This window comes from Delphinapterus leucas, chromosome 20 (genome assembly GCF_059928025.1).
Source record: "Delphinapterus leucas isolate spDelLeu-1000000601 "Yukka" chromosome 20, BTC_Dleu_Yukka2, whole genome shotgun sequence".
In the NCBI taxonomy this organism is placed as follows: Eukaryota; Metazoa; Chordata; class Mammalia; order Artiodactyla; family Monodontidae; genus Delphinapterus; species Delphinapterus leucas.
Window position 1 is genome coordinate 32,301,127 of NC_143148.1, and position 19,507 is coordinate 32,320,633.

Sequence of the window (19,507 nt, forward strand, 5' to 3'; positions counted from 1 at the left end):
TATTTATTTATTTTTGGCTGTGTTGGGTCTTCGTTGCTGCGCGCAGGCTTTTCTCTAGTTGTGGGGAAGGGAGATACTCTTCGTTGCAGTGCATGGGCTTCTCATTGCAGTGGCTGCTCTTGTTGTGGAGCACGGGCTCTAGGCACGTGGGCTTCAGTAGCTGTGGTGCGCAGGCTCAGTAATTGTGATGCGTGGGTTTAGTTGCTCCGCGGCATGTGGAATCTTCCTGGACCAGGGCTCAAACCTGTGTCCCCTGCATTGGCAGGCGGATTCTTAACAACTGTGCCACCAGGGAAGCCCTATTCTGGACATTTTGTTACATGCATCATACTTCATTCTTTTTATGGATGAGTAATTTTGCATTGTATGTACAAACAACATTTTATTTATCCATTCATCATTTAATAGACATTTGGGTTGTTTCTACTCCCTGGATATTACATGTGGCCTTTTTATTCAGAAATAATATGTATTGTATTGAACTTTATATTGAAGTTACTATATATCCATGCTTTATTCTTATTGGCTCTATAGTATTTCATTGTGTTAAATTTGTTTAACCCTTTCCATATTGTTTCATATTATGTTATTTCCGTAGTTTCTCTATTACAATTGATAATTTCATAAGCATATATCTTTGCCAACTTCTCTGATTATTTCCTAAGGGTAAGTTCTTAGAAATGCAGTTTTTTTCCTTTAGTATTTTTTTATTGAGGTAAAATGTACATACAGTGAGATACACAAACCTTAAGTGGTCAGTTCAATGAGTTTTGATCCCTGTAATCAACACCCCCCAATAAAAATATATTGGGGGTGTTATGGAAGCATCTTATGGAAAAACCGGAACGAACAACTTTTTGGCCAACCCAGTAGAACATTTTCATCACTTCAGAAAATTTTGCTGTGCCCCATTCCAGTCAATTCCTATTCCCTATAGATATTCACTGTTTAGATTTCTGTCACCTTAGATTAGTTTTCCCTGTTCTTGAACTTCATACAAATGGAATCATACAGAATGTACTCTTTGGTGTCTGGCTTCTTTCACTTAACGTCTGTGAGAATCATACTTGTTGCATTTAGCAGTAGTTCTTTTTTTTTTTTTTAATATTTATTTATTGTGGCTGTGCCAGGTCTTAGTTGTAGCATGCGGGCTCTTAGTTGCAGCATGTGGGCTCTTAGTTGCGGCATGCTGACTTTTAGTTGCTACATGTGTGTGTGCTATAGTTCCCCAAGCAGGGATCGAACCCGGGCCCACTGCATTGGGAGCATGGCATCTTACCCACTGGACAACCAGGGAAGTCCCTACCAGTAGTTCTTTTTTGTTGCCGAATAGTAATTCCATTGTGTGAATATGCTACAATTTGTTTATTCTTCTGTTGATGGACATGTGGCATGGACATCCGGGTTGTTTCCAGTTTCGGGCAATTATGGATAAAATTGCTGTAAACATTTTTGTCCTAGTCTTTTTGTGGACATATGTTTTAGTTCATCTTGGGTAAATACCTAGGAGTAGTTGTACCGTTTTACACTTCCATCAGCAATGTGTGAGAGTTCCATTTGCTCCACATTTCTTGTCGGCATTTGGTGTTGCCAGTCTTTGTAATCTGAGTCATTTTAGTAGGTGTGAAGTGGTATCTTACTGTGGTTTCATTTTGCATTTTCCTTGTGACCAGTGATGTAGAACACTTTTTCTTGTGCTTTTCTTTTATTGGTATGTCTTCTTTTGTGAATCATCTAAGTCTTTTGCCTATTTTTTATTGGTAGTTTGGGTGTATTATTGATTCGTAGATGGTCTTTGGATATACTGGGTACAAGTTCTCTGTCAGATTCATGTAAAATAAATATTTTCTCTCAATACGTGGCTCATTCCAATAGGTAGGTATCTTCTGATGAGCAAAAGTTTTCAATTTTGATGAAGTCTTGCTGATCAAGTTTTTCTTTAATGGTTAGTGCTCTTTCTGTCCTAAGAAATCTTTGCCTATTTCAGTGTGACAAAGATACTGTTGTATTTTTGTATAAGACTGAAATTGAGTTTAGGACTGTATTAGGATTCTTCAGAGAAACAGAACCAATAGGATGTGTATATATATAGAGAGAGGGAGTGGAGATGGATTTATTTTAAGGAATTGGCTCATGCACTTGTGGAGGCTGGCAAGTCCAAAATTTGCAGGGTATGCCAGCAGGATAGAGACAGAGGAAAGAACTGATGCTGAAGCTCAAGTCCAAAGGCAGTCTGGTGGCAGGATCCTTCCTTCCTCAAGGGAGGTCAATCTTTTTTCTATTTAGGCCTTCAACTGATTGGATGAGGCTCACCCACATTCTACAGGGTAATCTGCTTTACTCGGAGTCTACTGATTTAAATGTTAATCTCATCTAAAAAATACTTTCACAGAAACGTCTAGAATAACGTTTGACCAAATATCTGGGTACCATGGCCTGGCCAAGTTGACACATAAAATTAATGATCACAAGAATTCAGCTTTACAATTGCTGAGTTAAAAACCTTTTCTAAGTGAAATTTTTGTTAGATATTGCTAAACTGCTCTCTAGAAAGACTACTGTTTTCCCACCTCCCCCTCAGAATATGAGAGTGCTTGTTTTATCACACCCTAACGAACAATAGGTCTCATCTTTGCTAATCTGAAAAGTGAAAAATGATGTATTGTAGAATGAACATTTTTTCATACTTGTTGGCTATTTGTATTTCTTCTCTTGTGAATTTCCTTTTTATTTATTTAGTTTTGCTTGGAGTGTGTTTACCCATTTCTTATTTACTTTGTATTAACTCTCTTATTAACAAGAAATATTAACTCTTTGTCCTATATATTGCAGTATTTTTTCCCAGTTTATTTTTTTTACCTTTTAACTTGATTGATTGACCAGTTAGTAGTTTTGGCTTATGAATTCTTTTCTTTCTTTTATAGCCAGTCTATTTTTTATAGTTTTCCTACTTAAAGATTATGTAAGTAAGGACTATTTTCCTATACAATAAACAGTGTTTACAAAGATGTCCTCGAATCTTCCAAAAATAAATTAAATTGTGCTTATGTACTTTATTCAAGAAGTCAAGACACTTATTATTTCTGGATGGTGGGTCTATAGGTGTTTGTAGTTTTTAGTACTTTACAATTTACTTTACAATTAAAAAGAGCAGTAGTAAGAGAACTGAGTAATAAGTATTAAAAAGATTTCCATCTAAAATAGTTAAAATAGGTTACAAAAGTTTGGGTGTTTAAAGGCATAAGTCTTGATTCTCTGGGGAATTTGGCCTTTAGAACCTGGTGGTCCAAGGGAGCCTGGGATTTTGTAGTAGGTTATCGTAGCAGGTTAGTGTGAGAGACCAAGGGCCTGAGTTTATCCTGGGTCTGTGCTCATCCTTGCATGAGCACGCATAAGCCACAGACGCAGTCCTCAGTGGACAGCCCTGGCCTGCCTCTCAGGAGACCATGTGGCTTCTCAGAAATGATGACAGACGACTCTGAGTATCTAAATAAAAAGAGGGATATATGTTATCTCCAGTGTGCCCGTGCAGCATTGTGTTTGAGAGTTTCTGTCTTTTTTCCCTTCTTAGGTAGCAGATGGGGCCAATGCAATTGTGCTGGGGACATTGGGAGACATTTCCTCTCCTCTTGCAATTATTGGTGGAAATTGTGCTCTGCAGGGTTTCGATCATGAAGGAAATGATCTCTTTTGGACGGTATGAAGAACGAAATACTCTCTTTAGTACTCTTAAACGTTTTTACTTTTAATATTCTTTATGTCTTGTTTGTTTGTTTTTTACCACTAACTGTAATGAATAATAGAAACAAAATAGAACAATGTTTATAATTCTGTACATTTTAAAAAAGGATATGAGGGCTTCCCTGGTGGCGCAGTGGTTGAGAGTCCGCCTGCTGATGCAGGGGACATGGGTTCGTGCCCCGGTCCGGGAAGATCCCGTATGCCGCGGAGCGGCTGGGCCCGTGAGCCATGGCCACTGAGCCTGCGCGTCCGTAGCCTGTTCTCAAAAAAAAAAAAAAAGGGATATGAGTAATTAGAGTTTTAAATTAGTGGTTTGTATCATCCTCTCTTTCATGTAGCTCCTGTGTTTGAATTAAGTGAAAAAAGATGGTATAGTAATGATTTTGGTTCTATTTTCAGGTTACTGGAGATAATGTTCATTCCTTGGCCTTGTGTGACTTTGATGGTGATGGGAAGAAAGAGGTATGTGCGGGAGGAGATACTTCACTTGTGTATACTTCTCAGCTGAGTACATACATTTTCCCATGACGGTGACATTAGTGTTGAGAGAGCTGTTAGCTTCTCACAGGTGATTTTGGTGCTCTGTTGCCTAAATGATGAGCTAACTGGCCTCATTCGTCTTTCTCCTCTCTTTTCAACAATAATTTACTTGTGTTTGTCTAATACAGAGATCAAGACCATGATGTTTCAAAGACACCTGACAGGGAGAGAAGGCAGAACATTTGATGGGATCGCAGTCACATTCACAGTCTTATAACTTGATTCCAATGCTTTTAAATTGTACCCAGTTCTCAGTTTTAGCCAACTTTTTCAGGAATCTGAAAGTTTTAGAGATTGGCTCTTAGCCTTTTTAAACTATTCTAATGGTTTCTCTAGAAATTAACTTCTTGAGCAGCCCGTGAAGTACTGTGTTGGGCATTGACTTACCCTCCACTTGTTCACGGATACTGGGCTCTGGCTTTTGAAACAAGGCTTCCACCTGCAGGCAGACAGACACCAAACGAAGAACATTTTCAGGTGCCTGGTGAAAGAACTTGTTCTGGGTAGGAGGTGCAGCCCACATGGCAGGATCTTCAGTAACCACTTTTTCTTCACTGACTGAATCTGAACCTTCTCAATGGAAGGAACCTTTCTGAGCATCACATTGCTGGGAAGTTGGAACTCCTGGGTGGCTGTAGGAACATACGAAGTATCATGCGATTTTTTTGTTTTATTTTTGGAAATTTTGCTGTGCTCACTTGCTGAACTAAATATGTATGATTTTTTTCCTTTCAGCTTCTTGTTGGATCTGAGGATTTTGATATCCGAGTTTTTAAAGAAGATGAGATTGTGGCAGAAATGACAGAAACAGAGGTAAGAAGTGTAAGAAGGTATCAGAATTATGATAACCTTGACAGATTAGCATAGTCAAATGTAACATTAAAGGACAGTGCTGGGACATCTTCTCACAACCCAGACAGTTTTAGGGTAAAAACTGTGGGGATTAAACAGAGTTGTGCATTACAGAGAAAGAAGCATTTTAAATATCATCTATCAAGATATATCTTGAAAAGACTGATTAAATAGAGAAAAATTATTGAGCACATAAAGGTATTTCTTTTAATGAGCTAATACATACTACTGATAATAATAGCAACCATTTATTGTGCACCTGAAATATGCCAGGCACTGAACTTACTCATCCTACAACAACCCTGTTATGAAGGTATTATTAGTTCTCATTTTACAGATGAGGGAACATGTTAAGTTTCCCTGTTAAGTTTCTCTCACAAGCTCATGGCTGTTAAGTGGCATATGGTCAGGATTTGAAGCTTTGTGCCTCCTCCTCCTCATGTGTCTTAAATGGGGTTGAATATTGAATAAAGTGTGTAAATGAGATTTTTATACTTTTTCTCTTAATTCAAATTAAGTACTTCTTAGGCACATTTCTATAGGTAAACTTAGAAATCAGATGTTAGAGAACTTGACTAGTTTCTTTGTGATTAGAATTACTCATGTAATTGAACCTGAGATGTTTCTTAAAGAGTTTTTTTTTTTTTTTTAAAAACAGTGAAGATTACTCTCATCCTTTGTAGTTTTGGTATTCTAAGGATATTTATTTGCTGCTGGTTTTCCAGGATTGGGCAAGATGGAAACAGAAAAAAGAATTAGGATATTCTGAATTAAGGAAGGAGAAAGGGATAAAGGAGCAATGGCTGTGACCATTGTAAATGGACAGAAAAAAAAAAAAACAACAGAAGGAAGTCTTGGAGATCAAAATGATGGGACTGTGCAAAATTGAATCAGGTGGTGCTTGGGAATCTGTATCAGAAAAGCTTGAGGGCACCAGCCTCAGAACTCACCTTGGCTACTCATCCTCGCTTCTCGCCACTTACAAAGCTGTCTAGGGATGTCAGGCTTCTATTTCCCTGACTACAAAAGGGAGACCACAAAGCAAAACCTGCATATTGATATATAAAAGTGTTATCAATGATTTTAACTGGTTTACCTTTATTATAGATTTTTACTTCGACTTACTATACTTTTTATGCAGTCTTAGTTATTATGGTTGTAAACTAATAGCTTTGGATGGAGGAAAATGAAGGGGAGAAGTGAGTGCCAAAAGCAACAGTCTGAAGATGTGTGTCGTCATGGGGGCGGTTTTGTTTATGTGTATGTGTTTAATGTGTGCTTTTCTAGAGAGAAGATCCTTAGCTTTCATTAGATTCTTGAAGGGGGTTGCCACCACCCTGTTAAAAAAACAACTTGAGAATCACTGACCTGTAGGTGCTGTGTCCTGCATTACCATTTCCCTTTCATTCAAATTTGTAGTAAATTGGGGCTTCCCTGGTGGCGCAGTGGATAAGAATCCGCCTGCCAATGCAGGGGACACGGGTTCGAGCCCTGGTCCGGGAAGATCCTACATGCCGCGGAGCAACTAAGCCCGTGCGCCACAACTACTGAGCCTGTGCTCTAGAGCCCATGAACCACAACTACTGAGCCTACGTGCCAAAACTACTGAAGCCTGCGTGCCTAGAGTCTGTGCTCCGCAGCAGGAGAAGCCACCACAACGAGAAGCCTGTGCACCGCAACGAAGAGTAGCCCCCGCTCGCCGCAACGAGAGAAAGCCTGCGAGCAGCAACGAGTACCCAACGCAGGCAAAAATAAATGAATAAATTAAAAAAAATTTTTGTAGTAAATCTTTTCTCTTTTAGGGAATCATTGAGGTGTTGTTGGATTTCTGTTTATTGTCAATACTAGATGTGAGGGGAGTGCATTCTTTGAAACACCTCTTTCCTAAATCCTGGAAAAGGACAGAAGAACATGAAATAGAGCAAGGGATTTGAGGTGCCTCTTGATCCTCTAGTCCGCAAAAGAAGAAGCTAGTGAGCTAATGATGGACTAAGGGACCGAGGGAAACTGGGGCTAAATTTACGAAAACGTGGACTTCATGAGATTGTGCATTTCAGGGCTGTTTTCCTGTCCTCTTGGTTTGATTTTGCTCCTAGTTCAAATGTCTTTTCACACATCAGCAAAATTATAATTTATTTGGCAGTTGAACACCACTGCCAAAAGAATGCCTTGAGCTAAATAATTCTGGAGTCCTACCCAGCACTTTGTATTCAGTTAAGTGAAGTGGGTGGTTTTATAGAAAAGCTGTAGGTGTAGAAGAAATTACATAACTATTCTCTGCTTTATACAATTTATTTCTTTATATCTCTTGTATTAGTGTCAGAATTAGGAAGTAGATCTGCAGGATCATAGATATCATTAAACTTTGGTTTTAAACTTTTAAGGATAATTTTTTTCAGTATCTAAAATTTTATCCTCTTAAGTATGTTAAATCCTCTAATAATTCTATAAATATTTCAGTATAATATATACATTATGTATATTGTTAGATACATACAGAAATCCATGTGCTGGGTTTTTGCTTTTCAAAGGATTATGTTTTCTTCTAAAAAATGTCTTTCATCTCTAGCAAACAAATTATGTCATAGAAAAGTATACACTTAAAAGATGTTTAATTGTGGATTTTACAAGTCCTTTTAAAATTTAGACTGTAGGGTATCATAAGTTAAGGAAACTGGAATAATTAAAACATTTTGAGTTATGTGTATAACATCTATTGTACATATTCCAGATCTTGTGTACGTGGCTTATTCCCTCCTTAATTCCTTAATTTTATTATTTAAAAAATACTAATTTGTTGAAACTTGCTACATATGCTCAGTCTAAAACAGTAAATTTTGTGAGTTTATTTAATTCTGATTATCCAACTCTGAAATAGATGACACGGCTCATAGAGAAGGGGAATGCGTTCCCCTCTAATGGTTTGGAAGTGCATTTAAATCTAATTTTAACATACTTATAGCAAGGCATGCAGTTTTTTTTTTTTTTTCCGGTATGCGGGGCCTCTCACTGTTGTGGCCTCTCCCGTTGCGGAGCACAGGCTCGGGACACACAGGCTCAGTGGCCATGGCTCACGGGCCCAGCCGCTCCGCGGCATGTGGGATCTTCCTGGACCGGGGTACGAACCCGTGTCCCCAGCATCGGCAGGCGGACTCTCAACCACTGCGCCACCAGGGAAGCCCCCAAGACATGCAGTTTTATAAAGCCACACTTTGCACTAAATTGAGCCTTAACGAACTGTGTGTTTATCATTATTTTTTGCAGATAATCACCTCTCTTTGTCCCATGTATGGCAGTCGATTTGGTTATGCCCTTTCCAATGGCACAGTTGGAGTTTATGACAAAACAGCCCGATACTGGAGAATTAAAGTTAGTATGATTAAGCCTCTGAGATTCAGGGATTTTATACTTATTGAGATACTTATGTACTAATTGTTGAAATTCCTTTTCAGTCCAAAAATCATGCCATGAGCATTCATGCTTTTGACCTTAATTCTGATGGAGTGTGTGAACTGATAACCGGTTGGTCCAATGGGAAGGTAAGTTTAAACAGAGTTCAAGTATGATTTAAAGTAATAATTGTCTGAGATACATTGGCTGTATGACTCAGCAGTAACACGAGAATATAAACTTGAGTTCCTTGGCTGTGCTTTCAAATGTAACTTTATAATCTTCCCATGTATTTTTATTCTTCCTCTAGTTATCAACACTGCAGAGTGAGTGAGTGTCCTTTCCGTCTCATAAGCGCTATTTGGGGGAAAGTCTCTAGGAAGGTTCTTTCTAAATCTCTTCCTTGAAGGAATGAGAATCAATTTAATCAGGTTGATCCTAAGCATAAGCACGTTAAAAAAAAGGATTTTTAATAAGCTAATAGTGAACTGTGTATAGGTCTTTTCTAGTAAATCTTCAAGTCTGACTAAAAACAGAATTAATGGGAAGAATTATGTTAGCATATTGTTTTCTGAGCTAGAACTTCAAAATAGAATTTTTTTGCTTCTTTCCTTTTTTAACTTCAAATCAGAATTTTCTACAGTCTTTTGGCAAGTCAGGATTATCTTGTTAGCAACTGCTTCAGTAGCTGTCAGATCTCCATGGATACCATTTGCCCTAGCTCTTTCATCTGTCAGTGCCGATTGCCTGGAGGAGATCAGCTAATTCTATCTTTTCTTCTTTGATTTTTCTTTACTTTTGGCCAGTGCCTTGTAACCTTCCTTTGGTGTTGTGTGAAAAACAGATTCTAAAAAACTGTTATGTTGGTTGCTACTTCTCCACTTGGTTTTGTCTTTGGTAGTGGATGTTAAAAATGATAAAAGAAGACCATGTAGTTGCTTATTAAGAAACTTGAAAATCCATAAAGGGGACCCTGTTCTGGAGGAATATAAATTATTATGGTTGATTCGAGAATTAGAAACTACTCGACTTGAGAAGTTATCAAAAGTAACCTTCCGATCTGACTCTGGACCTAGATGTTTTTCTCGTTAAATGCTTTCAAAATTTTAAGAAATTTCTATTATATAATCTGTTGTAGGGCATAAAAAAGATAAGAAAACTATACAGTTCATCATATAAGTAGAAAAGTTGATATCTGCACTTAACAGAAATAGCATTGAAAGGAAAATATACAGATCCAACAGGTGAATATAGGTACAAAATTACTAAATTAACTGCGACTAGTCAACTGACTTTTTCTTTAGTAGGTCATTTGTTGAGTTGGAGGCTCATCTTCTCTTCCAAGGCAAAACCTTCATGTTGGATAAAGCAAAAGAATAGAAAATCCACAGAAATATAAATTCGTCGTCCTGTTTCTTAGCAAATGAACCCTCTTGTTTGCTAAATATTGTGGAAATGCAATGCTGAAGGCCATGGAGTAGTGAGAAAGAAGCAAGTTCAGTTCAATCTGAGTTCGAGGGTTCTGTTACTGTGCGAAGAGCTTTGGTTAATACGGGCCATTCATTACCTTTCAGGCTTTAGCATCCATAATTTTCAGGCTTAACTGATGTTGTTATTAAGAGCATGGTATTCTTCAGACAAGGGGTAGGAACTAGTAGTAAGCTATGACCTAAAATTAGTGTTTTTCATTGCAAAGTTTTGCCCAGAAGGATGTTTATGAAAAGACAGAAACAGTGGTCACTGAGATGCTTGCTCTATTAGATTTTCTGTAGCTAGCCTTTTATTAATATAATGCATATGTTCTTGCTTAGAACAAAGTCATCATTTTAAGTGGTTATCCTTCATTGTCGTTCTGAGATGCTTTTGTTTCTGATGGGTTGGTTATTTGCCTCCCTTGGGAAGAGGAGACTCAGAGGATAGTAGGGCTCTCTGAGGTGTCTCAGTAGTGTACGTGGGAGAGGGACTCTTTTTTTTAAAATATTTATTTATTTATTTGGCTGCACCAGGTCTTAGTTGCAGCATGCGGGCTCTTAGTTGCAGCATGTGGGATCTTAGTTCCCTGACCAGGGATCGAACCCGGGCCCCCTGCATTGAGACCACCAGACCACCAGAGAAGTCCCGGAAGAGGGACTCTTAAACAGGGCTATTACAAAAGGTTATATGGTGGAAGATTGGGCTAGGTTGGCATTTTTCAAACTTTAGCTATAACTATATTGTATACATTTACATATAGTAAAGATAAAATTTGTATATAGAGCTAACATGTCTTGTATGCCTCTATGTGCCAGGCCCTGTTCTGAGTGCTTACCACGTGTTAATTCCTTTGGGCCTCATTACAACTCTGAGGTGTGGATACAGTTATTTTCCTCATGCTCTTATTATTGATCTCCAGATCAATCAATTATTGACCTCCAGATGAGGAGGCCAAGCACAGAATGGTTAAGAGACTTGTCCAAGATCCCACAGGCAAAAAAAGCCCCCGGTGGCAAAGCTGGAATTCAGACCCAGGCGGTGGACTTTTGCACTGTTCTGTATATTCTAAATGTACTGCCTCTCAGGCAACCCACTTCTTCAAAGGAAGTACTATGTGCAGGCCAGTATGTAAAATAGCTTTTACTTAATAAGAAAAAGAAAACAGAGCTGATTGTGGCCCCTTGGCCCTGATGGTCGTAGGTACGTCCTGAGAAGCCATAGGGCCCCATGGAATACTCTTGAAAACTTCTAGACCATAGCTGACTTTAAAGCTGATTCAACTTTAAAATTTTGTGTTATTTTTAAAAAACTGTAGCATAAGCTATTTTTCAAGTTCTTGTTTTATTTTTAGGTCGATGCTCGAAGTGACCGAACTGGGGAGGTCATCTTTAAGGACAACTTTTCTTCTGCAGTTGCTGGTGTGGTGGAGGGAGATTACCGGATGGATGGCCACATACAGTTAATCTGCTGCTCGGTGGATGGGGAAAGTAAATCGGGACAGGAAAAATCCTTGAAAAGTCAGATTTTGATTTGGGTCCGAATACCGGGAAATTCCACTATAAAGTGTTTGTGTTGATATCCTTTCATCCTAATAAATTCACCTAAGTTGGGGAAATGAAAACTTAGCTTTTAAGAACAGGTAATTGATGACTTAAAAGTAGACCTGGCTGTACCTGGGCTTATCCCTCAGTCTGGTGAGTGTTTTTTCCTCTTGTCAGTCCGGGGCTACCTGCCAGGCATGGCTGAGATGAGAGGGAACCTCATGGACACCAGCGTAGAGCAGGACCTGATCCGAGAGCTGAGTCAGAAAAAGCAGAACCTGTTGCTGGAGCTCCGTAACTATGAGGACAATGCCAAGGTAGGTCCTAATGTGGAGGGCCCATGGGAGTCTGAGAAGTTGAGAATGACCAGGAGGATTGGCAGCTGTGAAAAGAGTTTCAGCGTCTGCCACGGTGTGGGTTCCCCCTCCCCGCTGGTGGAAGCCCAGATGGTTTGCCTTTTTGCTAGTGTCAGAATGAAGAGGGTGTGTATCCTTTAACCTAGAAATTCCACTGCTGGGCAGCTAAACTATGGAAATATTTGCATGAGTGTTCAGAGACATTTACTGCAGCACTATTTGTAGCAGGGAACAGTTGGAAGCAACTTAACTTTTGATCAGTAGTAGGGACTGTGGGCTGGGGAATATTAAGCAGCTCAAAAGAATGAAGTGTATATATGGGGACTGATATGGAAGGGTATCTGTGGTATTACTGAATGAAAGGAAGCGAGAACAATATGTATAGAGTAACTTATCTTTTTCAACAACAAATAACATAAAAATTGACAACTGCAGAAGCTGTGTGTGTGTGCGCGTGTGTGCGTGCGTGCGTGCATGCGCGCGCATGTGTGTATATGTACGTGTATGTACCAAACTGGCTGGAGGACGAGCTGGGGAGTAGGATTTTAATTTGTCCCATGATGCGTAACTGTATTTGAATTTGCTATACTAAGTGAACTTCTTTAGTTACTAAAAGAAATGCAGAAAAATGTAAAAGACATGCTGGGGGACACGGGACCCTAACCACAGGAAGGGGTGAGAGTACTTTCCTTCGGGGAAGAAGCCAGGTTAGAGTGAGAGCATTAATGAGGTGAGTCCTCCGAAGTCTAAAGAATCAGGTGAATAAGATGATGGGGGGTCTGTCTTCGGAAGCTAAATAGCCATGTTATTTAAAATTGACATTAGGTCACTGTTCCAGTGACTGAGCTGCAAGTGGGTGGGGCGTTTTGCAGGCCGAACTGAGCAGTGCACTGAATGAGGCTGATGGGCATCGGGGCATCATCCCGGCCCACACCAAGCTCCACACTGCCCTCTCCGTCAGTCTGGGGAGCGAGGCGCAGGCCGCCCATGCAGAGTTGTGCATTTCCACTTCTAATGGTAAGTCGTTACTTGGAGCTGGTGTGTTGGCACCTGTGCCATCTTGGAGTGGTTCTTGGACTGCCGTCTTCTCTCTTCCCTGCAGACACCATCATCCGAGCAGTATTGATTTTCGCAGAGGGAATTTTTCTAGGTGAAAGCCACGTGGTGCATCCCAGCATTCACAACCTTTCCAGCTCCATCCGCATCCCAATTACACCTCCCAAAGATGTCCCTGTGGATCTGCACTTGAAAACCTTCGTGGGCTACAGGAGCAGGTGACCCTTTGCAAGTCACAGTTCATTTCCAGAGAGCAGTTAGAGAGCAAAATGTGTAGATTTCCCATTATGTCATGGATTCTGTGGGGCCGGAGAAGCCGTTTAATGATTCTTCCCACCCAGGCAAGGTTTCCTATGACCTCTTATTTCTCTAATTTGAAATCTTTCAAAAAAAACTAACGAGTATATAAGTTTAAGATGGTTATTTCTGGTTTTAGTCAGATGATCTCATATTCACAAAAGTTCCAAAAATACATTTAAAGAATGATTTAGTTTTTGCCACTAAGACTACAAGGTTAGGTTGCACCTTTACATGAGAGTCATACGTAACCTCAGCTAGTGAAAGAAAACCACTAGATTTTTGGAAGATAAAAACTTTTCACATTCCTTTTAGAGTGTTTTAAACCCTTGGTGCAGGCATGTATTGGGTTGGCCAAAAAGTTCGTTCGGGGTTTTCCGTAACATCTTACGGAATGAACTTTTTGGCCAGCCCAATATGTACACAGACTCACGATGTCACTAAACCCCAAACACCATTACATATGGGACTTTAACCCTCAAGTCTTTTTTGGGCGGGGGGAGTTTCTTTATTGAAACCCTTAAATGTCAGCTTGATGACCTGGTAGTGACGTTGCATTTATTTTCTGGGCCTTGCCCTTTGAAATAAATTCTACATAAACAGTTCTCTTGTGTTCCGTTGGTTGGCCACAGCACCCAGTTTCATGTGTTTGAGTTGACAAGACAACTCCCCCGTTTCTCCATGTATGCGCTGACCAGCCCGGACTCTGCCAGTGAGCCGCTCAGTTACGTCAACTTTATCATCGCAGAACGGGCACAGAGGGTGAGTATCTGGCTTTTCTCTTTCAGCACTTTTGCATGTTAGAATCCTTTGGATGTTTTTTTGTAGAAAGGGGGAAATTACATGAATGTGTTATTTGGTAGCAGCAAATATGACATGAAAGGGTTATGTAGCCTGGAGTTGGATTGTTTATAACCTGTACCAAAAATGTTGCTAAAATATCTTCTCCCATTTTGAAAAATTATTCAAAAATATTTATTTTGGATAATTTATTAGTAATAATAATTATTAATAATTTATTACCTAAGCAGTCCTTAGTCACAGGTGAATTCTTCCCAGTTTTCAATTCCTCTCTTTCTTATAGTCTTAGTGTGGTTGGATCTAGTGTTCCAAGAGGAGCGTGCATCAGGATGGAAAGAGAGTGGGGACTTGGAAATGGGAACATTTTTGGAGTTCAAGTGCTACCTTAACTAGTAAATTCTTAGCGATCTTATGGAATTCCCCTCAACAGTCTGAGCCCCAGTTTTCTTATCTGTAGGTGAGGATAGTCTTACCTCACAAGGGGGCCCCTGAGGATTACATAATTGGTATAATAGCATTTTGTAAAGTTTAAAGGACTAATACCTGTGGATTTTAACATTGGCTGGACTTTGGAATTCTCAGTGAGGCTTTTAATCATGTAGATTCTCAGGCCCCTTCCTGGCCTGTGAAACATGAAACTCTACAGGTTGCCCCTTTCAAAAGGCCTCACAGGTGGATCTTATGTGGAACCTGTGTTGCAAACCACTGTAAAGTATTATTATTTATATTAAAATTAATTCTTATAGTGTGGATGTATCTCTGTGTTTGTGCTGTATGTGTGCAAACTTCATTTAACTTTTTTAAAGAGTGGAATGGAATGATTTTAAGCAGGATATAGCCACAGAAGAGCTATCATGTAAACAGAATTACCCTCATACCTGAATCATTTCCACATTGCATATAAGATTATGTCTAAGTAGAAAATGCTATAAAATTACGCATGCTGTGGGACCAGACATAATTATGAATGTTACTTAAGAACATGCATGGGGTGGGAAAAAGGAGTGTGAATAGTGTTTTCTTGGTGGGGGTGAAGTATAATTCTTTGTTTTTTGTTTGTTTGTTTTGTTTTTCCAAGGAGTAAAACTAGAAAGCAGGATAACTCTTAATAATGACTGTACTTTAAAAATGGAAATTCATTTCATCCTGTTCATCTTTAAGGTTTTTATGTGGCTCAACCAGAACTTTCTGTTACCAGAGGACACTAACATTCAGAATGTTCCATTTCAAGTGTGTTTCACATCCTTACGGAATGGTGGCCAGCTGTGTATAAAAATAAAACTTAGTGGAGAGGTAATTTTTACTGTTACGGGCACAGATTTCTCACATAACATTTAATGTTCAGTGTAAAGTGAGGCAGGTGAAACCAATCTGAAGGTCATAAAACCACGTGTTTCAGCCTAGTCTGTTAGTGTTATCATCTCTGACACGGGCATATAATCTAGAACAGAGGTTTTCTGCCTCTCTCCCCCCTTCCCTTCACCCATTCCTTGCCTTATTTGGGACGGTTAGGAATACAGAGGAGGACAAAACATTTTCCCTGTCTGAATGACCTTGTTGTTCAGTTTATAAAGCAAGAGGATTGATTTTTTTTGCCTGCTGCTAGAAATAATTAATGTGGTTTGTAATTTCCTTGAGGGCTAGACCTTATCTTTATTTATCACCACATATACATTTATGTTCAATAAATGTGTTGGATATGGGGAATTTCAGGTAGTTTCAGCCAAGTTTGTCTTTAATGTCCAAGGATGCTAACTTGTCTTTTTTTCTCTGGATAGATCACTATAAATACTGATGATATTGATTTGGCTGGTGATATCATCCAGTCGATGGCATCATTTTTTGCTATTGAGGACCTTCAGGTAGAAGCCGATTTCCCTGTCTATTTCGAGGAATTACGAAAGGTGCTAGTTAAGGTGAGGGCACCTGGTGGGTGCATTTGAGAGAACACTGTGGTCTAATAATGTTTGAAATATTTCTCCTAAATTAGTGGTACTACAAACGTACATATGTTACATGACAGTCATGTTTTAAAGAACTTGAAAATTCTTAAAATAAAAGTTGAGCTAGTATTGGAGAGTTCATGAGTTAAAAAGATATCTTTTATAAAAGTGAGTGGTTAGCTCTTGCACCCTGCTTTCTGTTTGGTTTGGAGGGACACTTTAAAAACAATAAATGAACATTTTCCTTTGCTAGCCTTTCATCTGATCTGTTGTATCTACTTTGCTTTTTGGTTTAGTGCTTTCCAAGAACCCAAAATCAAAAAAGAAAAGGATTGTGATTTGTCCCCACTTATAACAACATCCCTACCCCAGATCTCTAAAATGTTAATATTTGTGTTGCTTGGGCTCACGCTGCTAAGACGTGGGTAAGATTCACATCGAATGTCATTTTGAGTGTTGGAGGCAGCACAGGAGGAGATGAAACCCGGAAGATAGTTAAGATGGGGCAAGTGAACGGCAGAAAGAAAAGGGTGGAGCTCCCCTGGTGGCGCAGTGGTTATGAATTCGCCTGCCAATGCAGGGGACATGGGTTCGAGCCCTGGTCCGGGAAGATCCCACATGCCGCGGAGCAACTAAGCCCGTGCGCCGCAACTGCTGAGCCTGCGCTCTAGAGCCGCGAGCCACAACTACTGAGCCCATGTGCCACAACTACTGAAACCTGCCTGCTTAGAGCCCGTGCTCCACAGCAAGAGAAGCCACCACAATGAGAAGCCCATGCACCGCAGTGAGGAGTGGCCTCTGCTCGCCGCAACTAGAGAAAGCCCGCGTGCAGCAACGAAGACCCAACACAGCCAAAAATAAAAATAATTAAATAAAAAGGGCCTCGGTATATATAATACATAGCGTCTTTTCAGTTTATCTAGCTTTCAAGACGTTTGTGAGGCTTTTTTTTTTTTTTGCCTTACGTGGGCCTCTCACCGTTGTGGCCTCTCCTGTTGCAGAGCACAGCCTCCGGACGCGCAGGCTCAGTGGCCATGGCTCATGGGCCCAGCTGCTCTGTGGCATGTGGGATCTTACCAGACTGGGGCACGAACCCGTGTCCCCTGCATCGGCAGGCAGACTCTCAACCACTGCGCCACCAGGGAAGCCCTGTGAGGCTTTTTTTTTTTTGGCCACTATGCGGCATGCGGGATCTTAGCTCCCTGATCAGGGCTCAAACCTATGGCTCCTGCAGTGGAAGCTCAGAGTCTTAGCCACTGGACTGCCAGGGAAGTCCCTGTGAGGTCTTTTTAATTCCTGGCTGTTCATGGTCTCCAGGTGGGTGAATATCACTCAGTGCATCAGAAGCTCAGTGCTGACATGGCTGATAATTCTAATCTGATCCGAAGTTTGCTGGTTCGAGCTGAGGATGCTCGTCTGATGAGGGACATGTGAGTATTTACCATGGCTAGGACAGGTACGTGGTTGAAAGCATCAGCGATGTGGAGTAACATCTCTCAGATGCTACTAGTAGGAGTGTAAATAGGCACAGAGACTTTGGAAGGTAACTTGGCATCATCAGTAAAGTTGAAAATGTGCAAACCCTATGACCCAGCAATTCTCCTGGTTTATAACCTCGAGAAACTTGTGCATATAAACCAGGATATTAGTTCAAGAATGTTCATAAAGGCATCGTTCATACGAACCCCAAAGTGGAAACAATCCATACTAATATAACTGATAAATTATATCTGTACAGCGGAATACTACATGCAATGAGAATGCATGTATCTGGATGACATGTAACAACATGGACAAATCTTACAAACATAATGGAGATTGAAACAAGTAAGACTCAAAAGAATATTTACAAAATGCTTCCATTTATTTAGTTTGGAAACAGACAAAACTAAGCTATATCATTTGGGAAGCATACATAGATAATAAAAATATAAAGAAATACAGGGAAGAGATTATCATTTAAGATAGTATATTCTCCTTGGGGAGGAGGGGACTCTATTCAGAGAGAACACATTGGGAAGCTTCTTGAATGTTGGCAATGTCCTATCTCTTGACCTAGTTAACAAGCATTTTTTTTGTGAGTTTTTCTGAATGTGTATTAAAATATATTTATTTATATATTTTTAAATTTTTTAAACTTTTGGCTGCATCAGGTCTTAGTTGCAGCACGCGGGATCTTCGTTGAAGCATGCGGGATCTTTCGTTGTGGCGCTCAGCCTTCTCTCTAGTTGTGGTGCGTGGGCTCCAGAGCACGTGGGCTCTGTAGTTTGCAGCATGCGGGCTCTCTAGTTGAGGCGCGCGGGTTCAGTAGTTGTGGTGTGCGGGCTTAGTTGCCCTGTGGCATGTGGCATCTTAGTTACCTGACCAGGGATCAAACCCACGTCCCCTACATTGGAAGGCAGGTTCTTTACCACTGGATCACTGGGGAAGTCCCTGAATATGTATTATATTTTAGAACAAAAAGTTAAAAGCAGGGGCTTCCCTGGTGGCGCAGTGGTTGAGAGTCTGCCTGCCGATGCAGGGGACACGGGTTCGTGCCCCGGTCCGGGAGGATCCCACATGCCAAGGAGTGCCTGGGCCTGTGAGCCATGGCCTCTGAGCCTGCGCGTCCGGAGCCTGTGCTCCACAATGGGAGAGGCCACAACAGTGAGAGGCCTGTGTACTGCCAAAAAAAAAAAAAAAAAAGTTAAAAACAAATTTGTGCATGTCTGGCTTCTTGCTAAGATGCAAAATTTATCTCGGCAATAAAATGTACTGAGGTGGATTCAGTAAAATAGTTCACCAATGACAGGTGAAGTTCATGTGTGCATTTTAGAGGCAAGAGTTCGCCTAAGGTGCTGCTTGTTTTTTTCTGAAAGGCCTGAGTCATTAGCAGGTAGTTAAAATGGTCTTGCTCAGAAGTAAGCGATCTCTGAAAGTTACATTGTTGAAGATTTCAAACACAAAAGTAGATTGAATTACATAACGATTTCCTCTATAGCAGCTACTTGGCTTCAGTAGTCATCAACTAAGGGCTCATCTTGTTTCATCTCCACATTCACCTTCTTCCTCTTCTAGGTACTGTATTATTTTGAAGCAAATTCCAGACATCATATAATTTTAGCCACAAATATTTCAATGAACCTTTAAAAAACAATAACCACAATACCATTATCACACTTAGAAAAATGTAAAATAATTTCTTAATATCACAAAATATCTAGTCGGTGTTTAAAATTACCCCAGTTGTCTCAAATGTATGTGTGTGTTTGGTGTTTTGTTTTGTTCAAATCAAGATTCAAAGACCAAAGACCATGCATTGAATTTGGTTGATAAATCTCTTTTAATCCATATGTTTGCTTGCTCACTATTTCTCCTAACTCTCTCCTTCTTCTGTAGTTTCCCACCTTGGATTTTGTTGATTGTATCCTGTGGTAATGTGTAGTATTATTCTTCTGTCCCCTGTATTTCTGTGAAAATGGTAGTTAGATATAGAGGATTGATCAGATTCAGGTTCAGTTTTTTAGCAAGAATGCTT

The 19,507-nt window shown here is 40.0% G+C and overlaps 2 protein-coding genes across 14 annotated transcripts in view; one reads left to right on the forward strand and one right to left on the reverse strand.

The window, feature by feature from the left end:
* Positions 1-19,507, forward strand: part of BBS2 (Bardet-Biedl syndrome 2) — a 136,085-nt gene that overhangs the window by 94,421 nt on the left and 22,157 nt on the right. For 10 of the 12 annotated variants that reach the window (XR_016390981.1, XR_016390980.1, XR_016390982.1 and 7 more), the window contains 13 exons: positions 3,576-3,697; positions 4,141-4,203; positions 5,017-5,094; positions 8,398-8,502; positions 8,586-8,672; positions 11,348-11,483; positions 11,715-11,854; positions 12,766-12,910; positions 12,996-13,167; positions 13,879-14,008; positions 15,209-15,340; positions 15,826-15,963; positions 17,308-17,420. Coding sequence is in view for 7 of the 12 variants with exons in the window: in XM_089903089.1 (XP_089759215.1) it covers positions 3,576-3,697; positions 4,141-4,203; positions 5,017-5,094; positions 8,398-8,502; positions 8,586-8,672; positions 11,348-11,483; positions 11,715-11,854; positions 12,766-12,910; positions 12,996-13,167; positions 13,879-14,008; positions 15,209-15,340; positions 15,826-15,963; positions 17,308-17,420 (1,561 nt within the window). In the remaining 5 variants the exon portion in view is untranslated. The remainder of the gene's footprint in view (positions 1-3,575; positions 3,698-4,140; positions 4,204-5,016; positions 5,095-8,397; positions 8,503-8,585; positions 8,673-11,347; positions 11,484-11,714; positions 11,855-12,765; positions 12,911-12,995; positions 13,168-13,878; positions 14,009-15,208; positions 15,341-15,825; positions 15,964-17,307; positions 17,421-19,507) is intronic. The other 2 variants (XM_089903091.1, XM_089903092.1) reach the window with 2 other exon arrangements.
* OGFOD1 (2-oxoglutarate and iron dependent oxygenase domain containing 1) overlaps positions 6,898-19,507 on the reverse strand; it is a 54,163-nt gene continuing 41,553 nt past the window's right edge. For both annotated transcript variants that reach the window (XR_016390983.1, XM_022555980.3), the window contains one exon: positions 6,898-19,113. Coding sequence is in view for 1 of the 2 variants with exons in the window: in XM_022555980.3 (XP_022411688.1) it covers positions 19,105-19,113 (9 nt within the window). In the remaining variant the exon portion in view is untranslated. The remainder of the gene's footprint in view (positions 19,114-19,507) is intronic.